This window comes from Thamnophis elegans, chromosome 1 (genome assembly GCF_009769535.1).
Source record: "Thamnophis elegans isolate rThaEle1 chromosome 1, rThaEle1.pri, whole genome shotgun sequence".
Lineage (NCBI taxonomy): Eukaryota > Metazoa > Chordata > Lepidosauria > Squamata > Colubridae > Thamnophis > Thamnophis elegans.
Genome location: NC_045541.1, coordinates 52,660,634 through 52,688,024, shown reverse-complemented (window position 1 = coordinate 52,688,024; position 27,391 = coordinate 52,660,634). Strand labels below are relative to the sequence as shown.

The 27,391-nt window shown below is 42.1% G+C and overlaps 1 protein-coding gene across 3 annotated transcripts; it reads right to left on the bottom strand.

Moving 5' to 3' along the window:
* Positions 1-183: 183 nt before the first annotated feature.
* Positions 184-25,738, bottom strand: CCDC14 (coiled-coil domain containing 14). 3 transcript variants are annotated; one of them, XM_032218391.1, is made up of 13 exons: positions 25,650-25,738; positions 21,647-21,702; positions 20,249-20,321; positions 17,398-17,470; positions 17,164-17,304; positions 16,393-16,638; positions 16,197-16,294; positions 7,913-8,492; positions 5,829-5,967; positions 4,373-4,452; positions 3,124-3,342; positions 2,892-3,024; positions 184-1,414 (listed from the first exon to the last, which is right to left on the bottom strand). In XM_032218391.1, the coding sequence occupies exons 1-13, from the start codon at positions 25,683-25,685 to the stop codon at positions 433-435; spliced, it is 2,856 nt and encodes a 951-aa protein (XP_032074282.1). In that variant the 5' UTR covers positions 25,686-25,738; the 3' UTR covers positions 184-432. The 3 variants fall into 3 exon arrangements, with proteins under 3 accessions (XP_032074282.1, XP_032074290.1, XP_032074299.1); XM_032218399.1 differs by having other exon boundaries at positions 16,197-16,291; XM_032218408.1 differs by lacking the exon at positions 3,124-3,342.
* Positions 25,739-27,391: the final 1,653 nt, after the last annotated feature.

Below are 27,391 nucleotides of genomic sequence, written 5' to 3'. Positions count from 1 at the left end.
GAAAGCACGGTAAGTATTTGCAAGATTGCATTTAAGTTATGGACCATAATCTTATTAGCCAAATCAACAGATTGTAATATTGAAATTTCTCTATTATGACATCCAGTGCAATATGCACATTCTAGATAAAATTACACTCTTTTTGTTTGGCCTTTATCAATCATTCATGAAAGCCACAAGAAAAACGGATTCTATTCCTTTAATAATACATTTCAAAGCAATTGTATATCTTTAAATATTAAAATTTGCAGATCCATTTGAAATTCACCCTGATTTTATCAGTAGGTTTTCAGTGACAAAACAGCCTTTTAATTAACAGCTGTTAATTTATTAGTAAGATATTCACTGACAAAGTTTTGAAAGATAACTTACTTATACAAGGAATTAAAAAAGGGTTACAAATCACAAGGCTTTTTAAAAAGTACATTTTCCCTAATTGTTCTGAACTATTGAAGTATTTTCAAAGTCTCCTTGTTTTTTCAAGCTATTCTGCAACGTCTTTTGCAGTCTTGCTATGTTGGCATCCAATGCTGCTAATCCATTTTTGAAGTCTTCTTCGTCTCTGGATGTGAACGTTGAAAAGGAAGATATAGTCCACTCAGATTTTCCTGACATCCAGTCAAGAGTTGAAAAACTGGAGTCAGCAGCAGAAATTCCAGGGTTCTTTTGCCCATTTCCTTTTTGAGCATAACAGTGTTTATCAGGCTGAAGTCTGTCTGGATTGTTCAAAATCACATTAGCAGACCCATTAGTTCTTTCTTTTGACTGCATTTGGAGTCTCTCGCTTTCCAGTTTCTCTATCTTCCCCAGAGTTTCAGATTTATTTTCAACAGTCATTTTTTGACCAAAGCTACCATAGAATTTATCACCGGTCTTAGTACTGCTCAGCATCCCAGCCTTGCTTGGCTGCTTAGAGTCACACTCCAGTTTGTGGGGAATCGAGTTCTGGTGTATGACTGTTTTCGTTTCAGTTGCTGTGACTGGTTTTTGAGATGGACTGCTACTCAGTGGAATGTAAATAGTCTCATCCAGCTCATGACTCCCTAAAGTGCTTAAGCAGCTGGCTGCTTCTGCATCAAGCTTTTGGAAGACAGGAAGATTTCTTGAAGTCACAGTTTCCTCCACTACCATCTGACTCTCTTGGGCAGGATGCTCATCTGCCCTCAAATCCAATACTTCCTTGGGCTCCTTCATCCCACCCTCATTTAAGAAGGGTTCCATGTTGGTCAGAACAGGAACCATTTCTAATTTCTTTAGATAGTTTATTATGGAATCACTTAGAGGGTATGCATTAGGCTCCAACTGTTTTTGGTGAATTTCCAAGAGAGCTTTCGACAGACTGCTGACTTGTCTGGGCTTCACCATATCCCCAGTGAGGTCTGACAGTAGTTTGGACATACTCCCTTGAAGAGCCCTGTAAAGCACATGATGTCAAAATGAGACAAAGGTGTAAGGGCTTGTACATATCTGAAAATCCAAAGCACTACTAATTGGGCTCATTTCTGAATAGATATCTATTCCAATCAGGGTATAATCTAATCAATATTTGAAGCATCAGGGCATCTAACTTGAAGTACTGTACATTCCACTGAGGAGAATGGGAAACCATTTTACAGCCAGAGCTTCCCTTTTATTTCTATTTTTCTCCATCTCTAAGGGCTGGAGAAAATGTATTCAGAGATGCCCAGATGGTAGTAGTAGTGGTTCTCAAGCATTGTTTTGCTGCTTCATGGTACTGTAGTGCAAGAAGTAGAATTTTAACAAAAATATGTTGCACCTTTTTGGAGCTAAAGCACATGGGAGAATTTTCAGCTAATAATTTGTGGTTTTCCTGTTGGCCTGGCACTCTAGGGGCAAACACATCAGGTAAAGGATTTACTGTATACTACTCACAATTCCCCATCTTTCTCATAGAACGGTAAATCATATATATTAGTCTATATATTTAATTTATTTTTTGATTTTGCCTCTCCTGTAGGAGCTCCTTATCTAACATCTTAACACCACACCATCCTTAGAGAATTACCTATGCTAATTTTCAAGACAACAAAATAAGGTTGAAATTTAAGGTGGACTATGACTAGAAACAAGTTCATAAATTAGTTTATAAACCCCAATTAGGAAGACATGAAATGTTTCTGTTTTATAAAAAAGTAAACACAAGATAATATGATCCTTTAATCATATTTGATTATGATTAATTATGTCACTATCAGACATAATTAAAGCCATCTTCCGTTTAATGCATACCTTCCCTCATCCTTTCTACTAGTCCTCTTTAGAATTGCTAATATTGTAACCTTTAGAATAGGCTTCATTAATATATCCCCAACGTTCAAGTCAAAATAAAGAACTGTATGCAGGATCACTTCCAGAGAGGATTTTTCATCTAACTGGGGCTACAATGTGCATTGTGGGAGCCTTGGAGTATTCTAACACCACTTGACAGCATTAATTAATATACCTGTATTGGAAATAAAATAGGGGACTAAAATCCACAACATAACTTAATAGTATTAATATACACTATTATTACAAAAGTTTTCTTTTTCTCAATAAATCAGGTTTCAATTTTCTGCATGAGTCACTGCCACCACCTTGTGGCTGACTATTATATTGAGAATTCATTTATTAGTAAAATAAATAATATTTCCGATCCTCCACCAATAATTCTGAGATATTGTCCAAATGTTTAGAATGTGAAATAAAGAAATCAATTATTATTCCATTTAGTAGCTTTTCCTTCCCCCAATCTAAATTTATTGAGGTTTTCATTTTTTTTTTTAAAAAAAGATGCATTTCTCAATGTATTATTCTAAATCTATGGGGCAGTGTACAATTTTGCTAAGGGGATTTGAAACACTAAGAGAAATAAACAAGGTTAACAGTACCAGGTCAATTCACGCAGTCTATTCACTTCTGCATCTCGCTGACGCAATGTTATGCCCAAAATCTGGTTTTCTTTCTCAGCCGCTTCTAACCTGTACTGGTAAGTCTTCACATTGGTCAACATTTCATCTGCTTCTAGAATATATTAATAACCAATGAAATTTAATTTCCATGATAAATGCATAAAGATTGGACGGACACACACACACACACAATTTGTCAACTCACACACACCTATTTTGAGTTTGGTTGAGTCAATATCACGCTGTTGTTTCTTTTCAAGTAGCTCTTGTTCTTTCTCATGGATTTGTCTAGTTAGCCTTTTATTTTCTTCTTTTTGGTTTTCTAGGATTTTAATGAATTCTTCATTTTTATCCTGCAACAACTCAATGCTTCTCATGGATTCATTCAACTGACTCTGCAATGTCATATTCAAAGACTGGAGGGACACAACTATAGGAGGAAAACAGTTCTTTCAGAAATATGGTCCATGGACAAATATTTCACTTGTTTGACTGAAAAAAAGGCACTTTCTTCTGATCTCTGAGATGTGGTCAGAAGAAGTCTGCATGAAATACATTGCTCCAGCAATACACATGACCATTACTGTGGTGGCAATAATGGGCATTTATTGCCTGGGGCGGGGGGGGGAGGCAGACTTTTAGCAATATGTATCATGAATAATGAATTGCAGACTCTTTTATGGTTGAGGATTTATGGTTCTATTTTATTATTATATTTCTCAGTACATTACATTGCGTTTTATGAGATGGAGGTAGTAAAACAGTATAAAGTACTATGGAGCCAATATTTTATGCCTAATCTCTGGAATGACACAATTTGCCAATGACATTCAATGCAAGTCAAGACAGTATGACAAGTGATAATCAACTCCTCTTTTTGCTGTTTTCAATGCATCTGGCAGATATTAATATTCTATATTACACTAGCAAGGTTTCTAGTCAAGGAATATAGTTACTCTGAAGGTAACTTCTAAAAAGCTATTAGTAGATATTATTGCTTTGTTTGTATCCAAACACAAAGAGGTTTTTAAACTGGGTGAAGAATAAGGTCATACCTGCAGTCTCTTTCTATTTTCTCTAATCATCATACACCCATCCAAAACTCTGAAGAACACCTGCTTTTACTTGAACTTGAGCATCTCTCTCTATACAACCCATAACTAGAATACAACCCAGTCCCACTATGTTTGGCTAGCTGCACTCAGAGACATATATAAATACAGAATTCTTTGAGATAATTGAGATTCATGTCAATTAGAAAAAACAAGTGGGGCCAGAGTGTTAACTCCATTGTCTTTCCAATCTGAAACATTTCACTCACCCAGAAGAATGTCTGGAGATACAGTCTATAGTCCAGAAAAGAAAAACCATTTCTGGAAATATGTCAAAATATTTCCAGTTCTCAGATGCTATTTAACATGATTTTAATACATGCTAAAACATTTATACTTGCTACTTACCTTCCAAGTTGCTATCCAAGCTACATTCCTTTTCAGCTCTGTTTTGTTCCCTCAGCTGTTGGTTCAAAATTCTTAGTCGTCTACAGTAAGAGGCAGGATTTTTAAACAAATACTTTCTTGTTAACAAATACATTTATTAGATTCAGTTTTAAAAGTGCCTTCTACAGCATTTTTTCCTCACTCTGACTGAAAAAAAAATAAAGTTTGCCCATCCTGAGATAAACTTTCTTTCTCCAAAACCTTCTTTCAGCAGAAAGCTTCCATTGGAATAATTTCATATTAAATAATAATGAATGAATTATATGAAAATAATTTCATATTAAAATCCTGCCTCCCATTTTCTAGTGCATAAAACTCTCCCAACTCACTTAAAGGGCTGGATCCAATTGAAATGGCCCACTTCTTGATTCTGGAAGCGAATCATTTCCTAACTTCTTGAGTTAAGCAAATTAAGCCTGTTCTTGGTGGATGGAATCTCCTTGTGGCCTAAATTCCCCTTCTCCATCAGATATGTATGTGTGTGTGTGTGTATGTGTGTGTGTCTGTCTGTGTGTGTATAACTGAGAAAGCGGTTAAAGTCCAGCCACTGCAACGACCTTCCTCCCCACCAGCCCACACTTCAAATTAAAGGCTTAAAAAACCCTACTCCATCACCATGTAGGATCTATTTCAAGTCTCTTGAGAAAAGTAGAATTGGCAATCCACTTGCAGATGGAGGATATTATTCTCCTGAATCTTGGTACTCATTCTGTTGTCATCTTCAGATAGCAGTGACCCTGGTGTCTCCCATGCCTGATTGCAATTTCCTCTAAATCTGATATGACTGGTGCTTGGATGCTTATTCACTTCCACAATGTTCCCAAAACCCTGAAATGTTACTTTGGAAATAATCTATTTGAAAGCAGTTTGATTGGCATTCACCCCCACCTTGCTCTCTTTCCATCTTCCTGAGCAGCTGCTGGACTATTCAATTGGGGTCTGAACAACTCTCCCTCCATGTTCTTGTTACTTGTCCAGAAAGTTAAAACTGCAGCAACTTGGGTAGTTCACTGCAAGGATGACTCTGAACTGAGGACAGACCTCAGTCATTGAATGCAGTGGTGCTGCTTTTCTTCTCACCAGCATAATATATACAGTCAAACACCAAAGCCTCCCTCCCCTTTTATTACATATCTGCCATTGTCAGAATGTGGCCTGGATTCAGTTTTATTCTGAGAAGAGAAAAATCTGGGAGTAGATTTGTTGCTATGCTCAAGAAGATACGGATTCACATCAGTCCAGATGTGATATTTGATTTTCAATTTTTTGAAAGTGCTTGACATCGAGCCAAAATAGCAAAGTATCTATGTATTCAGAATCCCAACACAATGCTCACTGTATTATAATTAGATTGAATTTGCAATCTGGCGAACCACCACTTTGCCTTAAGTACGATATTTTTCTCTTGTTTACTGACCTGCGCAACTGGGCGTTTTCACTTCTGAGAGGCTGAAGGGCAAGTGCTATTTCAGCTTGTATATTTGTATTCTCAATAGTTGCGGGCAAGAGTGACGTGGTGTCATCTATTTCATCTAGCACCCCTAATGTTTCTGAATCTTCAGTGAGAAAGAGGAAAACAAGAAAAAATGTATTTTCACAGATACCCAAATAGCCATTCTTCAAAGTATTATTGTAGACAATCAAGTTTATCATCCTAATATGAATGGGGTGAGCAGGTTTACAAGTGCATGATTCTTGGCATCTATGTTAGCTTTCTTCATCAACTGCCATATAAAATATGAAAAACGGCCCATTCTTCAAATAGGTTGCTTTAAGATGAGGACCAAGAAATGTGACAGGTTTCATTTATAGCATTGACAGTTCTTATCTGAGGTTTCAACACTCCCTCACCATCTTATACTTTTTATTTCAAAATGGTAAAAACATCACAGAACTGCAGCTTCAATAGTCTTTACTTCTATAATGATTCATTTTTGCAGATGGTGTAAGCTCAATGGGAAAGTAAAGGTGAATTCAAAAGTGCAAAATTTTTGTTTTGTCAATATAAAATCCTCATGATAGATTTTAGCATTCATTGGTTTGCCAAGAGCAGGGCAAGACAGGAACAAAGTTAATGTTTGTAATTGCCTATTTCCAATCCTCATCAAGTTTTTAAAAATGCTGCAATTGTCATATTTACTAGAAAATGATTTATGATGGATGGATTTAAATAAGATTATTAAATGAACAAATAACCCAAAATTATTTTGGTAAGATTACAAGTAAGTGATCTCAAAATAAGGAAATCAAATTAGGAAAGTTAAACAGAAGCTTATGTTGTATTAATAACAAATTTGTCTTTCTTGATGCAACAACCTGGGGTAGGTAGGGCTAAGTGGTCGTGATTGGCCTAAAGGCAGTGGTGAGATTCAGCCAGTTCACACCACTTCGGGAGTACCAGTTGTTAACTTTCTGAGCAGTTTGGTGAGCTGGTTGTTGGAAGAAATCATTAAGGCAGATAACCGGTTGTTAAATTATTTGAATCCCATCACTGCCTAAAGGCACCCACAGTGCTTCCATTTTGAGAATGAACTTTAAATTGGATCTCCCTGATTTTAGTTCAACAACTTAACCATTACATTGGTTATTTTGCTGCAAAGCAAGATAAAAATTATCAAAGAATATGTTTAATCCAGCATGCTATTTTTATCAGAAGATTCTGCTGTTTCATCAGTTTATTTTGAAGTTATCATGTTTGGCAGTGTTTTCTACTCACATTTAACTGAACACTTGTTCTGTGGGGAGTTGCTCTAATATGATGAAAATATCATTATCATCATTTTATCTCACCTTTATATAAGCAGTGAACATCCCTAATATAGATAGTCCTCAATTTACAACAATTGAACTCAAAATTTCTGTCATTAAGTGAAATATCTGAGTTTTGTCGCATTTTATGATCTTTCTTGCCATAGTTAAGTGAATCACTTCAGCTGATAAGCAAGTAACCCAGTTGTTAAGTGAATTTGGCTTCCCCGCTGACTTTGCTGGTCAGGAGGTTATAAAAGGTGATCACATGACCTTGGAACACTGCAACCGTCATAAACATGGACCAGCATCTGAATTCTGATCATGGGGATGCTACAACGGTCATAACTGTGAAAAATGGTCATAAATCATATTTTTCAATGCCGCTGTAACTCTGAATGACCACTAAAAGGACTACTTGTACTCTACAACTACGAGCTATGAACAAAGGGAGAGGGAGAGAAAGAGAAGGGGAGGAAGAAGGAGAGATGGAGGGGGGGGGAGAGGGAGAGAGCCTGGCCCAAAGTCATCCAGCTGACTTTCATGCCTAAAGAAGGGCTAGAACTCAGTCTCTCCTGGTTTCTAGGCCAGCACCTTAGCTATTACACCAAAGCACATGATATGAGCACCTTAAAACCATCTCTAACCAAGTCAGCAAGTGACACTAGTAGGCCATCTGGAGACTGATCATATTCACAAGTAACAAAATGCCCCCCCCCCCCCAGCAAATCATAATAAGAACAATCATATTACCATGGTCAGTTAGCAAGGCCTTGAGCTCTGTCAAAAGATACTTTACAGTTTTCACTTTTTGGACTCTTTTCTGCAGGCTGTTTTTTTGAGGCTTTAAGATTTCTGTGCTGAAACTAGTTTGGCAGCTTGTATCTCTCACAGGTGCCACATCACTGCCCTCTAAGGTATCCTCTTCACTTAAAGTGCCTTCATTGTATTCTTCAGTTATCTCTGGTTCTTTGGAAATGGGTGGCTTGGATTGCACTGGGTCAACATCTGGGCAATTTCTGACAGCCTCCTTCAACTCACGCTCCCTTTCCCGTGCTTGCAACAGAGCCAGCTGTGTTTGAATGCATCTGATCAACTCTGCCTCATTAAACTGTTCTTCGTGGATTCCTTCTGACATGGCCTCTCTGCCAGGAGATGGAACGAGGATGGCTGAGGATGGGAGGTTGCTTGGACCAGAGTGGGCCACATGCGGTGGAGCAGAGCACAAAGCTGATGGTTGTGTCTGAGCCAGAGAAGCTGAAGTCCTGAAGCCTCTGGATACAACCGGCCCCATTCGTGAGACACACTGGCTGCAGGTGTCCACAGAAAGGCCCTGTGACAAGTATATATATATATATATAAGCAAAGTTCTTCCATGCTGAAATCATACTGAACTTATATTCGTTTAAGTTAATTATAATTCAAATTACATTCTTACAATTAATTACAACTTTAAAAGGGAATAGGCGTTGGTCCTTACCTGATACGCTCATTTTCTGTTAGAGTAGAGACAGCAGCCAGACTGGGTATGCTCTGTCCATTAACCAATCGGACTGAGTCTACACTTATGATGTCATTGGGCCCTTGTGGCTCCTCCCCAGTTTCAGATGAAGGAAAACTGTAGACTCAAGTGAGAATTGTGAGCAAAAAGTGAAACAGTGGAAACAGCTATTGACCTTCGGTATGAATGTTGGGTCCAGTCTTAAGATAACTCGGTCTGGATGGAACATGCACAAGTCATGCCTGACTGAAAGAGCAGCCAAATCAGAAATACGTCTGGCTGAGGTTACAGCCACCAAAAACAGCGTTTTGAAGGACAACAGTTTCAAAGAAGTGGATCTCATAGGTTCAAAGGGCGCGGAAGTCAAAGCCTCTAGGACACGAGGTAAGTCCCAAGTCGGATATCTATGTATGGCAGGGGGATGCAGGTTGGACACTCCACAGAGAAATCTCCGGATCAAGGGGTGAGAAGGCAGATGTTTGGATGCCAGGCCGTCCAGAACAGAGGCCAGAGCGGCCACATGTCGGCGTAGCATGTTAGGGGTAAGTCCCTGATAAAGCCTCCTCTGCAGGAAGTCCAATATCTGTGGAATGGATGCCCTAAGTGGGTCAACAGTCTGGTTGAAACACCACAGAGCAAAGGTACACCATGTGGCGTCATAAATGCGGTTAGTAGAGCTTCTGCGTGATGCCTGAATGGTAGCAATGACGTTGAGGGAGATGTTATTGGCTGTTAAGGCTTGCTGCTCAATCGCCCTGCTGTTAATTGCAGCCACTGGGGGTCGGGATGACAAACTGACCCTTGGTGTAGAGACAGGAGAGACCATGGGATGTGCCATGGGGTGGAGATTGACAGAGTCACTAGGTCAGCCTACCAAGGCCAGCGTGGCCAATTCGGCACTAGCAGCAACAGTTCTGGCTCCTGCTCCAACATTTTTTGAATTACCCTCTGAATGAGGGGAAGAGGAGGAAATGCGTACAGGAGACCCCTGGGCCACTGGCATCTGAGAGCGCCTACTCCTTCTGCCATGGGGTCCATGAACCTCGAGTAATACCTGGGTAGCTGGTTGTTGTCTGCGGTTGCGAACAGGTCTAGGACTGGGATGCCGAACCGTAGTGTCAATCGATGGAAGAAGTTTGGATGGATGCTCCACTCTGCCTGATCTATCGTTGTCCGGCTCAGCCAGTCTGCTTGGACATTGGAGACCCCTGAGGTGTGTTCTGCCCTGAGAGATGACAGGTGAGATTCCGCCCACTGGCATAACAGGTTGGACTCCTGCATCAGGGACCAGGAACAAGTTCCTCCCTGTCTGTTTATGTGTGCCTTGGTTGTGATATGTGTCGGGCCTGAACTCTGTGATGGAAGTGTCTGAGGGTGAGGTGAATTGCCTGCAATTCTAGCCAATTTATGCTGTTTTGGCCCTCTTCGAGGGACCACTGACCCTGAGCCACTAGATCCCGCATGTGTGCCCCCCATCCTATCAGACTTGCATCCGTCATATGAGATGGCACGGCTCCCTGAACAAGATCCCTTGCAAAATCACCGGGGACTGCCACCATTTGAGAGTGTGTAATACCTGTCTGGGAAGGGGGACCCGAGAGGAGAGCTGCCCCTGTCGGCCTTTTTATGTGAAAGCATGAACCATTGAAGCCTCCTGCTGTGAAACCTGGCCCACAGGACAATCCTGAAGCAGGATACCATCTTGCCCAAGACTTGGGAGAGAAGAAGAAGGGATGCCTTGCATAGATGTAGCACCTTCCTGACAAATTCCCTCATACTGAGAATGCATCGTATTCATCGGAATTCTTTGGTACCACAAACAGGAGGGAATAAAAACCCTGCCCTACCTGATGGGGAGGAACCGGTTGGATGGCCCGGATCTCCAACAGGTGCTGAATGGCCTGTTCCTTCAGTGCCCTCTTGCGAGGACACCGAGAGACTGGGCATGGCACGAAGTGTTCCTGGGGGGTGGAGAGGAATTCCAGCATGAGACCAAATTTGACAGTTTTGAGTACCCAATTGTCTGTTGTGGTCTCCTCGCAGCAGTGGGCAAAGAATGCCAGGCGGCCTCCGATCGGAAGAGAGTCCAGATAGTCATTTCCTACGTGAAAAATGGCAGTTGCCTTCTCCACGGTAAGATTTCTTGGTGGGGAAACGCTGTGTGTTTCTATTGGACCAGTCCTGGTGAGATCCCTGTCTGGGAGTGTAGGATTGAAATTGTGGACAGGGAAGGAAGGTCCCCGTCCGCCGGTCGAAAGGGCGACCTCCTATAGAAGGGAGCGGGCTGACTGTCCTGTTTCTTGTAGATGGATGAAAGGACCTTGCGCTTGTTTTTAGATTCCGTGAGGTATGGGTCTAAGGGATTACCAAATAATTGGGTGCCATTGAATGGGGAGGCTGCTAGGCACCACTTGGTACGGACATCTGCCTGCCATGGCTTGAGCCAAAGCAGATGCCTGGCCGTGACCGAAGAGGCCATGGCTTTAGAGTCAGCCGCAAATTCAACCGCTGCCCTGATCTTGTTGAGATCCCTATGTGATCTAGTGTCAGTAGGAGCGATGCACTCCTGAAGCTGTTCAATCCAAACCAGGGCCACTCTGGAGAAAAAGGAAGTGGCCATATAGGTCCTAACGGCCCAGGCCCCAGCCTGATAGTTTTTGACTAAGGTTTGATCTGACCTTTTCTCCTCACGCTTGAGAACCTCCTCAGGGGCTCCAGAGACCATAGTAGTTGAAGACAGGGCTGCAACTGGTGTGTCCACTGGGGGAGTCTCGAAGAACTTGGTGAGGTCTGGTGCAATGTTGTAGAGACGTTTGTCAAGGTTGGTCGGCTGTGGGCCCGTGCCTGGAGACTCCCACTGCTTCTGGATGATGTTCAGGAATATCTTGGGAACAGGGATCACCTCTTTTTTCCACCGTTGGTTCAGTGAATGGGGTACTTGGACCCTCAGTTGAAGCCGGTTCTGCCAGTTTATCCTGTGAAGTGGAAGCTGAAGATTGTAAGTTAGCAGCTTTAATGGCCTTAAGTAGAAGGAACTTGAAACAATCAGTTTTGAATAATTCGGTAAAGGCAGGGATATCTGGGGTGACCATCTCATCATCAGACAGGTCTGAGTCTTGCAGGTTATCTTGCTCCCCGCCAATTGAGGCCTGAGAAGTAGAGGCAGAGGGATCAGGTTGCTGAGCAGCAGCAGAAGATTTATGTTTATGGCCATGTGATGGAGCAGGTTGGGGTTGCTGTTGTAGGCCAGCAGCCATGATCTGTTTAATGGTTTCAGCAATGATGGTTGCCATATCAGCAGGAGAGGTGTACATGATGTGGTGGGGCCCAGAGCCATGTGTAACCGGGAGGGAAGCCTGTTCAAAGGTGCACTCCCTATTGAGAGGGACATCAAAGAAATTGCTTCTGTTGTCAGGTTCCATCGAAGATGAGGACTCCGAAGAAGACAATTCCCCTTCTGAATAGGCCGGGGGTGTGTGTCAGGGCCCATGGGAGGCAAGACAGGTGGAGCTGGGGACGCCACTTGGTGATCCTCGGAGGGAGGGAGGGTTGGGCAATTAGATTATGTTGTTGTTTTTGGGTCCTGAGAAATTCTTCTGCCTGCGCTCTTCTGCCTGGTAGTCACTTTAGAGACCTTGGGGTTTACTTCTGAGGAAGGGGCCTCTTTGGCTTGCCTCTTCCTGCTGCTCTTTGCCCCTGATGGCCCTGCCTCCTCCTCCATAGCTGGATCAGCCATTTCCCCAAACATAAATGAACACCCCAATAAGATAGGCAACAGTCTCACCCATTAGCTGACCAGGCGCTCTTGATCCGGTCCACCTGGGGTGATCCCGCGTTGCTGGGCATTCCAAATGGCTGCTATACAGTTTGCGCCTTTTTTAAAAATGTCCAAAATGGCCGACTTTTTTTCTCTGAGGCTTTTCTGAGCCTCAAAATGGCCGCCGCTATCTTCACAGGCTTTTTCGACCCGCAAAATGGCTACTAATACTAAGTGTGGCCAGGCGATCTGCAGAATGGCCACTGGGCTTGTCTGGAACCGCTGCGCGCGAAACGGCTGGTTGCGCATCCCTCCGAGTGCCCAGAATCAAGGAGTGCCGCAGGAAACAGCCGTGGAGTCGTAGCTCCTGAGCTGGCCGATCTGATTGCAAGGCAGGCTTCTTGAGTGAACTTGTGGCCGCAGGCTGAGGAGAGGCAGCCTGTCGAATTTCCCTCCAATTTGTAGAATAAAGGATTATTTAAGGAACCAGTTTCAGTTTCAGTTTTGGTTTATTTGTCTGCCGCCCTTCTCCAGGAGGGACTCAGGGCGGCGAACAATTCAAAGGGGAAAGGGAACATAAACAACAGTACACATAATTAAAATACACGAAAATCACACAGCCATACCAGTCGAGAGGGGAGGGGAACTCATCAACCCCAGGCCTGCCGGCACAGCCAGGTTTTGACGGCTTTCCGGAAGGCCTGGAGAGAGGTGAGGGTCCGGATCTCCGCGGGGAGTTCATTCCAAAGGGCCGGAGCTGCTACAGAGAAGGCCCTCCCCCGGGTAGTAGCCAGATGGCATTGGCTGGTGGACGGAACCCGGAGGCCGACCCTGTGTGATCTGACGGGTCTTTGGGAGGTAATTGGCAGCAGGCGGTCTCTCAAGTACCCAGGTCCAATACCATGAAGGGCTTTAAAAGTTACGAGTAGCACTTTGAAGCGTATCCAGAGACCGATTGGTAGCCAGTGCAGCTCGTGGAGGATAGGTGTAACGTGGGTGTACCGAGGTGCACCCACAATCGCTCGCGCGACTGCATTCTGGACGAGTTGAAGTCTCCGAATACTCTTCAAAGGCTGCCCCATGTAGAGCGCATTGCAGTAGTCCAGTCTTGAGGTCACGAGGGCGTGAGTGACTGTTGCGAGTGCCTCCCGGTTCAGGTAGGGGCGCAACTGGTGCACCAGGCGAACCTGGGCAAATGTCCCCCTGGTCACAGCCGAAAGGTGATGTTCTAAAGTCAGCTATGGATCCAGGAGGACTCCCAAGTTGCGCGCCCTGTCTGAGGGGCATAAATTTTCACCCCCCAGCCTGAGTGATGGAATAATAGCCAAATTCTTGGGAGGAAAACACAACAGCCACTCGGTCTTGTCTGGATTGAGTACAAGCTTGTTAACCCCCATCCAGACCCTGACAGCCTCCAGGCACTGGCACATCATGTCAACCGCCTCACTGAGTTGGCACGGGGCGGACAGATACAGCTGAGTATCGTCTGCATATTGATGGTATTTGATCCCGTGCCGTCGAATGATCTCACCCAGTGGCTTCATGTAGATATTAAACAGAAGGGGGGATAGGACCGAACCCTGAGGAACCCCATATTTCAGGGGCCTAGGGGTCGACCTCTCTCCCCCAACTAACACCGACTGTGACCTGTCCAAGAGGTAGGAGGAGAACCACCGGAAAACGGTGCCGCCCACTCCCACCTCTCGTAACCGTCGCAGAAGGATACCATGGTCGATGGTATCGAAGGCCGCTGAGAGGTCGAGGAGCACCAGGATGGAGGAATGACCTCCATCCCTGGCTCTCCAGAGATCATCGGTCAGTGCGACCAAAGCGGTTTCCGTGCTGTAGCCAGGCCTGAATCCAGACTGAAAGGCGTCCAGATAATTGGCTTCATCCAAGGACCGTCGGAGTTGAGAGGCTACCACACTTTTTCAACAACCTTCCCAATGAAGGGAAGATTGGAGACTGGACGGTAGTTGGGTCCAACTAGCTGGGTCCAACGATGGCTTCTTCAGGAGGGGTCTCACCACCACTATCTTCAATGCCGGTGGGAAGAAGCCCTCCCGAAGAGAAGCATCCACCATCGCCTGGACCCAGCTCCGCGTCACCTCCTTGCTGTTCGTGACCAGCCAGGAGGGGCACGGGTCCAGTACACATGTGGCAGCACTCACCGCTCCCATGGCCTTGTCCACTTCATCAGGAGCAACAGGTTGAAAGTCAGTCCAGAGGTGGTGTTCAAGACCTTCCCCCGGTACCCCGGCTGGCTCTGCGCAATTGGAGTCCAGGTCCATCCGAAGCCGAGCAACTTTGTCTGCGAGGAACTGGACATATTCCTCTGCTCTACCTTGTAAAGGGTTATCCGCAACCCTCGTATTTAGGAGGGAGCGGGTCACCCTAAACAAGGCGGCAGGGCGAGACTCAGCGGACGCTATCAGAGCAGCAATGTGATTGTTCTTAGCTGTCCGTATTGCCGATAGATATGCTCCGATGCAGGTTTTCAGGAGTGCTCGGTCTGACTCGGATTTACTGGCCCTCCAGCGGCGCTCTAGGCGTCTCTTTTGGCGCTTCATCTCCCGGAGGTCCTCGGTAAACCAAGGAGCCCTCCTGGATCCACTGCTGCGGATCGGCCGTAAAGGCGCAATTCTGTGGAGAGTGTCAGACGCTACCGAGTTCCAAGTAGCAACTAAGGAACAACAAATTTAAAGGAACAACATTTTTTTTGGGAAAAATTCACCAATTAAAGATATAATTAAATAATTTGGAGGAGAGATTAATTCTCACAGCCAGTCCAGGTTGGACTGAGTCTGAAACTGGAGAGGAGCCACAAGGGCCCGAGGATGACGTAAGTGTCCATCAGTCCGATTGGTTAATGGACGGAGCAGACCCAGTCTGGCTGCTGTCTCTACGATAACAGGAAAATGGGGTGTAAGGTTCTCCCACCTCAAGCACCTATTGCATGTGCAAACAAGTTGGTATTATTAAAAAATATGACAATGGTCCAATACCCAGAGAATAATGCATGCTAGAAGACAGTGTTCTTTAGTAACTAATTAAAATTGGTAATGTTCAACAGTAGAAATGGCAAATATGGATAGGAATTCCAGTACTGGTGCAAATTAAAGAGAACTTTGAAAAATGCTGGTTCTTCTACAATAGCACGATATTATCTTTTACTTTTGTGTACAACTAAGAAAATGACTTTATTTTTTTCTCCATGGCAAAAATAGATGACATGGAATAGAGACAATGGGAATAGGAAAGTGTTTGGGCTTTTAAAACAGTTTTACTATCTCTCCCCCATTTCCTTTAATTGTAATGATCAGAACTGAAGAGGCAAGAGAAATTTTAGAAGTAACCAACAAATTCAATTTGCACATCTTTGAGAAGTTGCAGAATTTAGATAAACTGGGGGTGGGCAGGGAGAGGAAACATTCAGGAACAAATGAATAAATACAAAGAGCCTCAAAACAACTTGGTACAGGGAACAGCTGGATTTCTGCTTAAGAGGACATGTTGAATTTAAAATGAAATGTATCCCTGTTGCTTCTCATCTGAAGATAAAGATACAGTATCTGCTTAACTTGTGGATGAAAGCCCAAAGGAACTGAAGTTCAAGTGCCTTTTCTTTACCCATCCCAAATTCAATCACAAGTTCAGTCATGACTAGTGTGCGTTGCTTTACAGCAGTTCTATTTTAACATTTTGCTCTTAGCAACATGTTTAGGATAAAACAGGGAAATACAAATTTGACCATTTACTTCCAGTAGGAGGTTACTTACAGGGTGAACGACAGAAGGATTAACTGCCTGCTGTGGTGATCGTGCTGGTGTGGAGGTAGGTAAATGGCCGTTGAATGCTGTAGCAGGTTGATATGCTGCTAAAAGGAGGACAATCGCCCAACAGTTAACAACACTAAGGTTAATTTGAACAAATGAACACAGTGTATATCGACAGCCAAACTGCTTCCCTACTTACCCTCTTCAGGAATGGTGGAAAGTGGGACATCAGGAATATCGCTGGATTTCACTGGAGTGTGGCTATTTAACAAAGGCATTTGGAACTGTGCATGCTCACATAATTTCTGGTGCATTACAGGAGAATGCTGAGTGCAAGGTCCATGAATCGATTTAACAACAAAGGCTTGTTTGGTGCTTAGAGGAGTTACATCTTTTTCAGCAACAATTTCGTTACCTGAAACTACCTTTCTATTTAACTCAGATGCTGCAAAAACAAAAAACCCAGAATGGAAAATGTTTAGCTTGTTAATACCTTTAATATTATCCAAATGCATAACTAATTGTTTGGGTTCGAGAATCCTGTTGTTGCAAGTGTTTTTATAAGCTCTGGATTTTTACAGCTCTGGATTTGTAGCTATAGTTAAAAAAGCTTGAAGTAACATATTTATAAAGCAGAAACCACCATTATTTTTGGTAAGACATAAACTAAGATTTATGACTGTTATATAGTGATTTACATCTAGCTTAACAATGTCACTTAACCTCTTCCTATAAATACAAAGCATATTCAGTTGGTGGATGAAGGCACACATTCATGAAACAAATCGTAAAAAAATCCCTATGGAGTATTTTCAATGGTATGTTATCTATAGACAAAACCAGACATTCAGGTTTGGGAGGCAAAAATTATATCCTATAACTATTACGTAATTGAAGGCGAATGATGAATGAATGAATGAATGAGATAAATGCATGGAAAATAAATTAAATTTGAAGAAAAAGCATATACCTGTTTCTTTTTGCACATTTGCTGAAAGAGTTTTTTTCTTTATACCTCTCTTCTTAGCACCACCCATTTTATTCAGCAAAGGTCTGGAAGCTGCTCTGAAAGTAGTTGTTTTCACTGCTTTTTGAGAGCTGCCCGCCATTCCTAGCATCATTTGAAAAAAAAAAACCATTTAAGGCACAAGGTAAGCTATCAAGGATATGAACTTTATATTCAAGTAATGAAAAGGATCGTTACCTGGGGACTCATTCTGAAGAATGTCCCTTAACAAAGATGCACAGCGATCAAGGCCATGATGAATATTTGCAACCTCAGAAAAGATATTAAGACGATTACAAACAGAAGCTTCTAGCATAGGAAGCAAGCTCATTAATTTATCTTTATTCTCAAAGTGAATATTCTAGCAATAAAAAGATTCCTCCATTAAATTAGCTGAGTTCCAGGATCTGATTTTGATGAAACTTCAAATTGTTTAGGGAAAGTAAGGGAAAGTGATAGGAAAAAGGAGCCAGACAAAAAATATTCATTTCTGGATGACTAAAATTCCTGTTTGCATGATTCTTTTATTTAGAGAGAGAATCCAATTATATGGTTGAAATCAAATGTTTAAGAATATGCAATCTAGAAAAGGGACACATAAATATTGTGTTCTAAACAATTTTTTTGTTTAATACACATGTACTAAACAAAAAAACCCTCACGGCTATTGTATACAAACAATTCTTAGTTATCCATGGTATTCTCAGAGATTTTTGCCAAAATCCAAATTCAAAAACATTAATACTCTTTCTATCCTACTTCTAATTTCACTTTTCATAAAGCACATATGTTGCAGAAACAAAAAGAGTCTAACCTCTCTCCTTTGCTGACCTGTTACAACCTGCTGGCTCTAGACTATGACTCCCTGTCCTGTGTACAGGTAGTCCTCAACGTACAACACAATTGAGCCCCAAACATATGTTAAGTGAGAAATTTGTTAAGTGAGCTTTGCCCTATTTTATGACTTTTCTTGCCATATTTGTTAAGCAAATCACTGCAATTAAGTTAGTAACATGGTGGTTAAGTGAATCCGGCTTCCCCCTTGACTTTGCTTGTCAGAAGGTTGCAAAAGGTGATCATATCAGATTATCAGATATCAGATCAGATTATCTGGATCCCTTTCAGTCGGGTTTCAGGCCTGGTTACGGCACCGAAACTGCTTTGGTCGCACTGACCAATGATCTCTGGCGGGCCAGGGATAGAGGTCATTCCTCTATCCTAGTGCTTCTTGACCTCTCAGCGGCCTTCGATACCATCGACCATGGTATCCTTCTGCGACGGCTGCGAGAGGTGGGAGTGGGAGGCACGGTCCTAAGGTGGTTCTCCTCCTACCTCTCGGACAGGTCGCAGTCGGTGTTGGTTGGGGGAGAGATCGGCCCCTAGACCTCTCAAATATGGGGTGCCGCAGGGTTCGGTCCTGTCCCCCCTCCTGTTCAATATCTACATGAAGCCGCTGGGTGAGATCATACGCCGGCACGGGATTAAATATCAATATGTGGACGATACACAATTGTATCTGTCCACCCCGTGCCAACTCAGTGAAGCAGTTGAAGTGATGTGCCAGTGCCTGGAGGCTGTCAGGGTCTGGATGGGAACGAACAAGCTTGCACTCAATCCAGACAAGACCGAGTGGCTATTGATGCTGCCTCCCAAGGATGGTCCTGACATTCCACCTCTTAGCCTGGGGGGGTGAAATTATTCACCCTTTGGAGAGGGCTCGCAATCTGGGTGTCCTCCTGGATCCACAGCTGATGTTAGAACACCATTTGTCGGCTGTGACCAGGGGGGGTCTTTGCCCAGGTTCGCCTGGTGCACCAGTTGCGGCCCTTTTTGGACCGGGAAGCACTTCGAATGGTCACTCACGCCCTCGTCACCTCAAGACTGGATTACTGTAACATACTCTACATGGGGATGCCCTTGAAGAGTGTCCGAAGACTACAGCTAGTCCAGAATGCAGCCGCGCGAGTGATAATGGGTGTACCGAGGTACACCCATGTTACACCTATCCTCCGCGAGCTGCACTGGCTTCCTATTGGTCTCCGGACCCGCTTCAAGGTGCTAGTTGTTACTTTTAAAGCCCTACATGGTATTGGACCTGGCTACCTGAGAGACCGCCTCCTGCCATTTACCTCCCAATGACCAATAAAATCACACAGGTTGGGCCTCCTCCGGGTGCTGTCGACCGGACAATGCCGGCTGGCGGCTCCCCGAGGGAGGGCCTTCTCTGTAGCTGCACCGGCCTTGTGGAATGAGCTACCTGCTGAGATCCGGACCCTCACCACTCTCCCGGCCTTCCGTAAACTGACCAAGACCTGGCTCTTCCAGCAGGCCTGGGGCTGTTGATTAATTTCCAGCCCCATTTGATGGAATGGATGTTGTATTGATTTTAATTCTGTATTTTTAAATGTTTTAAATACTTTTTACTTGTTGTGAGTCGCCCAGAGTCCCTAGGGAGTGGGCGGCATACAAATTCTATTAAACTTTAAAGTTTAAATATGATTCCAGGACACTGTGATAAATGTAAATCAGTTGTCAAGCATATGAATGTAAATCACATAACCAATGGTCATAAGTATGAAAAATGATTATGTCACTTTTTTCAGTGCCATTGTCACTTTGGTCACAAAAGGAACTGTTGTAAGTTGAGGACTACCTTATAGATTTCAAATGAGGAAATGAGATGCTCTGTAATTCCTATTTTCTTAATGTCATTCCATAGCTTGACTTAGTTGATGCAGTCTAAGGCCTTTCTAAAGTCAGTGAAGTACATGCTAACTTCTTTTTGGTATACTATGGCTACCCAATAATCAATTGTGGATCAGCAGTATCTCATGTTCATGGCCTTTTCTAAAACCAGCTTGAACATCTGACATTCCTCTTTTCATGTAAATACTAATCTGCATTGGATAAATATAAATATTACTTTTAATTAAACCATTTAATTAATGTACATCTATGATACCATGTATCAGTTATAAACTATAACACAGATGAAAAGGTTGCAAACAAAATTCTTAGGATAGATTTTTGCATTACATTCTCTTTTTACCTGATCCTCTGAATCCGTGGAATACAGGGAATACCCATCAGATTCTGTGTATGCCACTTTTTGGGGAGTAATCCTGAAATATATAAATGATATCCTGATAAACTGTTCAACCAGCTACCAAAGAATAATTTGTAATTATTATAGAGAACCAGCTTGATCTAGTGGTTAAGACACCAGGCTAAAAAGTGGGAGATTGTGAGTTCAGTCTCACCTTAAGCGTGAAAGCCGGTGGGGTGATTTTGGGCCAGTCATTCTCTCTCAGCCCAACCCACCTCACAATGCTATTGTTGTGGGCAAAATAGGAGAAGGAAGGTGCATTTGATATGTTTGCCACCTCATGTTATTTGTAAAAATAATAAAGGTGGGATTTAAATAAATAACATTTATTATTAGGAAATTAGACATACTAACATTCAATTGCAGAAGAAGCTCTGTAAGCAATTATATTAGAAGAATAGTCTGAAGGTACTGTAATATCTTTTCAAGCATTCTACATTGTGTAATCCATAAACACACTTATCAAGAAGAGGACTATCTGTAGCAGATAGTATTGTGTACCTATCAAGATTTTTTGGATAGTTTAGAATCTTGAAAGGTACAGGTTTTATGGAGATAGGAGACTCTTTAAAGTCTTCTTTAGTTTGGTGCCCTGTTCTCAACATTTATTATGATTGCATCTTTGCCAGTGTCAGTATAGCTAGAGATATTAAAGTTGAACAAGACTTCTTCATCACTTTTGGAAGAGCCACAAAGAAATGATGGGGCAAAACATATTTTGTTAATGAATCTTAAGCATCTTAAATACTTTTGTTATCTGCAAAAACTTGGATTTTGCTAGATAGTAGGAACGATATCAGTAGCAAGCCCTGGGAATTAACAATCCTGGAAATATTGTTGGATTTCATCCTAGCATTTTAATCTAACACAGCCAATGATAGGACACATAAGTATAGCTTCATTTCTGACCTTGAAAACTAATAATTAGCTACTTTACATGCCAATGATAATATCAATATATACTAATGAAGATTTTGGTAAAGACTCCTGTGAATTCTTGGGAAAGCAAAAGTGACAAATAAGTAAGCATTGGAGCAAATAAAACCAGATATATTCCTGGAAGGAAACATCACAAAATTTCACCTTACTTATTTCAGCTATGTCACGCCATCAAATTTACTAGAAAGGGCAATTAGGCTTGGAATGATCAGTGAGGTTGCAAAAAAAAAAACCATGGTGACTAGACACCATCAAAGCTGACATTAGCCAGAGCATAAAAAAAATTGAAAGAGCCATAAAGATTGGAAAATGTGGAGAAAACTGATCCACAGAATCACCAAGAATTGGACACGATTGAACAAATAGCATCATTATCATCATCATTAATGAAGATATTCTTACTGTTTTTTCCTGTTTGTCAGTTTAGTTGATCCCGTCAACCTTCCTGAAGTCAATGCCTGTTGATTGTATGAGAAATGACTCATTTTCACATAATTTTTCCAACAAGACCATCACATCTGGTTTGCAAACAACAGCAAAGTTGTTTACAACAGCATAGTTATTTAAAATAAATATTTTATGAAGAAAAATTCCATGCCAGCATAGTAAATAATTAAAAATGCATGGGTCTATAGTGAAACATATATGACAGCATAATGCAAAGTAACCTCTAAACACAACAATCTGTAGCAATTTAACATCTCTGAATATCTATAAATATGGGTTAACTTAATTCACTTCTCAAGAGGGAATTAATTAAAAAACAAGTTTCTCATTTTAAATTAACATTTTCACAAAACAGTATGAATAATAATATCTTGTATAACAGATAGTACATATGAATTGGCAACCAAACTTCATGCTACAACAACTAAATATTCCATGCTACAACAAGAAATGTGAAGACCTGGGTAGGGAGGAAATATGAGGCAAAACAAAACAAGGAATGTGGTAAGTTTTTCCTGAAACTTTCTGGACCTTCACATTTTTAGCCTCAAAAAACAACTCTGCAATCTCTAATCGTATAACTAACTTAAGTGATAGAGCTTGCAGTTTTCATAATGTGTGGTTGTACCTACATAGTGAGATTCACATTAGATAAATATGAAATTACCCAGAAAGGCCATGGTGAGCCTGATATGCAGATGGCACTACTGCTAGAATGTCACCCTGCAATTATCCAGCAGATGTAGAAGGTGGGGTTGAAAGGCAGCTGGAAAGGATTATACTGTGTTTTTTTTTTATATTGGCAATTCCTGATCTGAATGTAGATAAACAACATGTATTTTAGGTAGTTTAAGTAGCCTAAGCAGTACTATTTAGTGTTTCAACAAATGGGATGCAAATGCCCTACAATCCTTTAAAAGCTGTTTGTTTCTATCTTTAGGATTGATAGACCTAAGGATCCTGGATGAAATATATTTCAGGTTGTCCAAATGGTTCTCTGAGCTGCTCCTTCACGAATACATTAATAAATGTGATACAAATGTGGTAAATTTATATATATGGTTTTACAGAAAACTAAATAAACTTATAGAGCTTTATAAAGTTGCAATTGTTTTGATATTTGTTTATTTGTTCTTTGTAAGCTGATCAGAGTTGCCTTATTGGTGAGAGGGGCAGTATCTAAATTACCGGTAAATCAAATAAAGTCAAGCTTAATGAAGTGTTGTGCTTCTGCAAGAGCTGGCTACTTTTGTCAGGATGACAAAAATAGCTTGATAATGTCATGCCACAATTAGTGCCCCTTTTGTATAACTATCATATCATGTCATGGACAAAAAGGGCAGTCACAATATTGTCATGGTTTTATTATTATCATGCCAAACTCAACCTCATCTCCAATGTGATAAATGCAATAGTTAAAGGGTCAAGAATCCATCGTCAACCAGACAAAGTTACTAGGGACTTGGGAGTAGTCCGTCTCTTTCTGATCTCACAGGGTTGTTGGGAGGTCCCTGTATAAAGTGGCCTGAACTACTGGTACCACTTCTAGATGTTTGTCTGATTGGCTTTTCTCTGGTCCTCTCATTGTAGACACTAGAGATCAACAGTTGTAGATTTTATTTTCTTTCTTACCAGAAACTTGAGATCCAACCAAAGGCAAGTGCCATATACTTAAAACAATTTTGAGTCCAACAATTTGCTTCCAACTGGTGAAATTTCACAATCCTGTCCAAAAAGTCACTCCTGGTTCTTGCAAATTGTCTGTACTTTAGCAACACAATGTTGCAAATATTAAAACAGGTGGAGTCAGAACTTTCAGTTGCTTAAACTTTAATCCCTCACTCCAGACACACACACACACTAGTCAATTCATTAATTTTACATGCCACACATCCAGTGACGTACGGTGAGGTTTATGGCTGGTGAGGCAGCAATTTTTTTAGACTTGTGGACTTCAACTCCCAGAATTCCACAGCCAGGCATACTCAGTTCCGATTTAAAGCGACAGCATTTGTTTTTCTCCTTTGCTAAATAAGTTTCCTTCTTTTTCTTCTCCCTTCCCCTCCTTCCTCCCTCCCCCCTCTCTCAAACACACACACACAAAGTTGCATCAGGAGGATGAAGTTTGAATTCCTCCCCCTCCTTCCGACCCACACGTACCTTTTCCAGCTGTTTCAGAGAGGATTTCAACTCTGCTCTTGCCTGCCATCATGAAAAGAAAAAAAATGTAAAAGGAAAAAGGCTGAGCTAGTTGCTGCCAGAGTCACAATGGATGACTCTGCTTAGTGCTTAACTGTTTAAAAAAGCCTCTAAAAAAGCACCCTCTACAGGAGGCGGCAGGAGTACGACGTGCTTCATCTACGTCAGGAATTTTTTCGGCTTTTAACCCTTGCTTAACTCTGCTCAAGTGATCATAAAAAGTCAGACTAGATGAGGCACGTCGTTCTCCTGCCGCCTCCTGTAGAGGGCGCTTTTTTAGAAGCTTTTTTAAAACAGTTTAGCACTAAGCAGAGTCATCCATGGCAGCAACTAGCTCAGCCTGACCTCAGCTCTTGCCTTTTTCCTTTTACATTTTTTTTTCTTTTCATGATGACAGTGGTGAGGCTCTGCCTCCCCTGCCTGCATGTCCCTGCGCACATCTCACTATTAAAGTAACCCTGAGCGGCTTACAAAAATAATTCACCTTATTTTTACCATTATTATTATCATTTTTAAAAGGTGTTGAATCCAGGTTTCCTCCCCCTGAAAAGAGACACTGCCTGCTGGAAGAAATCCAAGACTGTATCTCACCCTAAACCCTTTAAACCCTTTGTGTCATTTAAGGACTTGCTTTTGTTTCTTTCAATCCTGCTCTAAGTGCCATATCAAAAATGCATTGCATACCCCATTCAGAGAGTTAACTGTTGCTGTTTTGGCAATTAGCTTTCGTTCTCAAAAAGTTGAATAGATTAGAGCTGGAAGGAACCTTGGAGGTCTTCTAGTCCAACCCCCTGCTGAAGCAGGAGATCCTATACCATTTCAGACAAGTGAGTATCCAGTCTCTTCTTTAAAACCTCCAGTGTCTGTCTGTCTGTCTGTCTGTCTGTCTCTTTCTCTCAACTTCTGGAGACAAGTAGTTACACTGGAGGTTTTTAAGAAGAGATTGGACACTCACACCCACTTCTGGAGACAAGTAGTTACACTGGTTAATTGTTCTCACAGGAACTTTCTTGTTCTAGGTTGCTTCTCTCCTTGATTAGTTTCCATCCATTGTTTCTTGTTCTGCCCTCAGATGCTTTGGAGAATAGCTTGACTCCCTCTTCTTTGTGGCAACACCTGAGATATTGGAACACTGCTATCATGTCTCCCCTAGTCCTTCTTTTCATTAAACTAGACATCTCTCTCTCTCTCTCTCAAAAACTAGATATACATACCTTAATCAAACCTAAGGTTAAGGAAAACGCAAGAAGACCTCCAAGTTCCCTTCTATATATTCTTACATATATTACACAATAGAGCTGGAAGGGACCTTGGAGGTCTTCTAGTCCAGCCCCGTTCAAACAGGAGACCCTATATCATTTCAGACAAGTGACTGTCCAGTCACTTCTTAAAAAACCCCAATGATGAAGCACCCACAACTTCTGAAGTCAAGCTGTTCCACTGGTTAACTGTTCTCACTGTCAGGAAGTTTCTTCTTAATTCCAGGTTGCTTCTCTCTTTGATTAATTTCCAACCACTGTTTCTTGTCCTGCCCTCAGGTGTTCCGGAGAATAATTTTACCCACTCTTCTTTTTGCGGCAGCCCTTCAAGTATTGGAAAACTCGCCACCCTTTCTGCAACCAAAGGGGGGTAAGAAAAAAACCAAAGCAAAATATGTCTAGCACTTATTTCCTTGCACTCAGTGGAGATCTTCACACACCCCAAACGGGCTTATTCTTTCTTGCAATTTCTGTCGCTCCTCGAGTAAAGAAGCTTTTACCTTGTGGTGCTTCAAGCAACCTGGTCTCGCCATCATCACTCTGGGGGGGGGGGGGGGAGGAAGCAGCGAGGTAGTGCCGCGTCCCTAGACACGATTAGCAGTCCCAACGGCTCTTGGGGGGGGGGGGGGCGTAGGACAGGCTCCGCCCATTTAACATATCATCATTACGAGACGGCGGCCGTCGGAGCGGGAACGGGGCGAGTGGGCGGGGAAATCGGATTACCCGTGCCGCTTATTGGTGGGGAACAGCGGTGACGTTAGGCCAATAGAAGCAGCGGTGTGCAAACTCGCTGTGCTTAGTTGAATTTCTTAGCGGGTTCTGAGCGGTTTCGTTCGCAGTTTTAGAGGCGGTGGTTTGTCTGTTCTGTATTCTGAATGACTATGAATTGTCCGTCCTATATATGAATGCATATGAATTGTCCGGCTGTATATATGGATGGATTTTGCTATTAAAGGGATGCTATTATGTAGCGGTGTTTCGTATGTGTCCAATGAAAAACGATAGAAGTTCACGTCGTAATGCACGGAAAGGCAGCAAAGTTATTCAGATGCGAAATTTTAAGAATGAATTCAGTCGAGCTTCTGCGGAGGGAAATAAAGTTCAGCGTACGAACATGCTGTTTCTCTTTAAGGGACCAGAACGTTGTTATCCTTTGCTGCAAGTTTGTTACCCAAAGCCGGGTTCTGTTGCTGAAATTTCATTTTAATGTATGCCGATTAGTGTACTTTCAAAGTGACAATAAAGTAAGTCTAAAAGCGGGTTCATAGTTTCAAAGTGCTTCCCTTAATTAGATTAATCCAGAAAGCGATTCTTTCCAGTATGTAAAATAGAGTTGTTTTGCTAATACTGAAATATACCATAAGAATGTTTGGTTTACCTTTCTTTTAAAAATCTAAATTGTCAGATAACGTTTTTCTTAATGTTTCAACCTAAGTACTTTTGGGGAAAGTTTGGAACAAAATGGTGTGTTCAAAAGTTAAATGTGCCTCAAATCAAGCTTGATGCTAGTGATTGTATCCATGTGGATTCTTAGACAGCATTGGAAAATTAGTTTGCCACTGCCATTTTGGGCAATTTTTTCCAACTTCCCAACAATTGCTGGAATTCTCCAAATACAAGTAATGTTTACTAATGCTTAACTTCTGAGATAAACCACAGGCAGAGTGTTAAAATAAATAGTGTGTAGGTAAGATGGCAGTAGCAGCAGTTCTTGAAAGGTTAAGCAGGTTAGATCTGGTAAGCCTGTGGATGGACAAACCCCTAGCAATAGACAAACCCCTAGGAAACCTCTAGTAGGCTACAAAGCGGGGGGGGGGGCGCATTCTGGAACAATGCAGTGCTAAAAGCACACCTGAACTGCAGGGATATGTCCATGAAGTCACTGGGAATTAAGCTTGACTTAGGAGATTTCGTTTTTTTGCAAATGAATCTGTTTCAATATTGACTGCCCCTGTTACTAGCCGACCACGGAGCTGATCAGGCATCGGCAGGAGCACAAATGTGTGTGATTTATCAACTCTGATTCACCATTTAAGGAAGAGCCTAATGTAAGTGAAATATCCCAAAGAAAGGAATGAAGAATCAGTAGGGATGATATTTCAACACCAAAAGCTTAAATCGGTACCAGTAGATATTTGCTGACACTGCTCCCTTTCGTTAACAATTGACTTTGAAGAGAAGGAGCAGATACAAGTTGGTGTCATAAGTAGAAATAATGGGGTGGCTTGAAGACACACATTGG

Bases quoted from the DNA above. Each gene is read 5' to 3' on its own strand.
- CCDC14 (XM_032218391.1), bottom strand. From the start codon at position 25,685: ATGATGGCGAGACCAGGTTGCTTGAAGCACCACAAG. The intron at 21,703-25,649 runs GTAAAAGCTTCT...TACAATCAACAG, and splicing joins GTTGCTTGAAGCACCACAAG to GCATTGACTTCAGGAAGGTT. The intron at 4,453-5,828 runs GTCAGTAAACAA...CTCTTACTGTAG, and splicing joins GAAAACGCCCAGTTGCGCAG to ACGACTAAGAATTTTGAACC.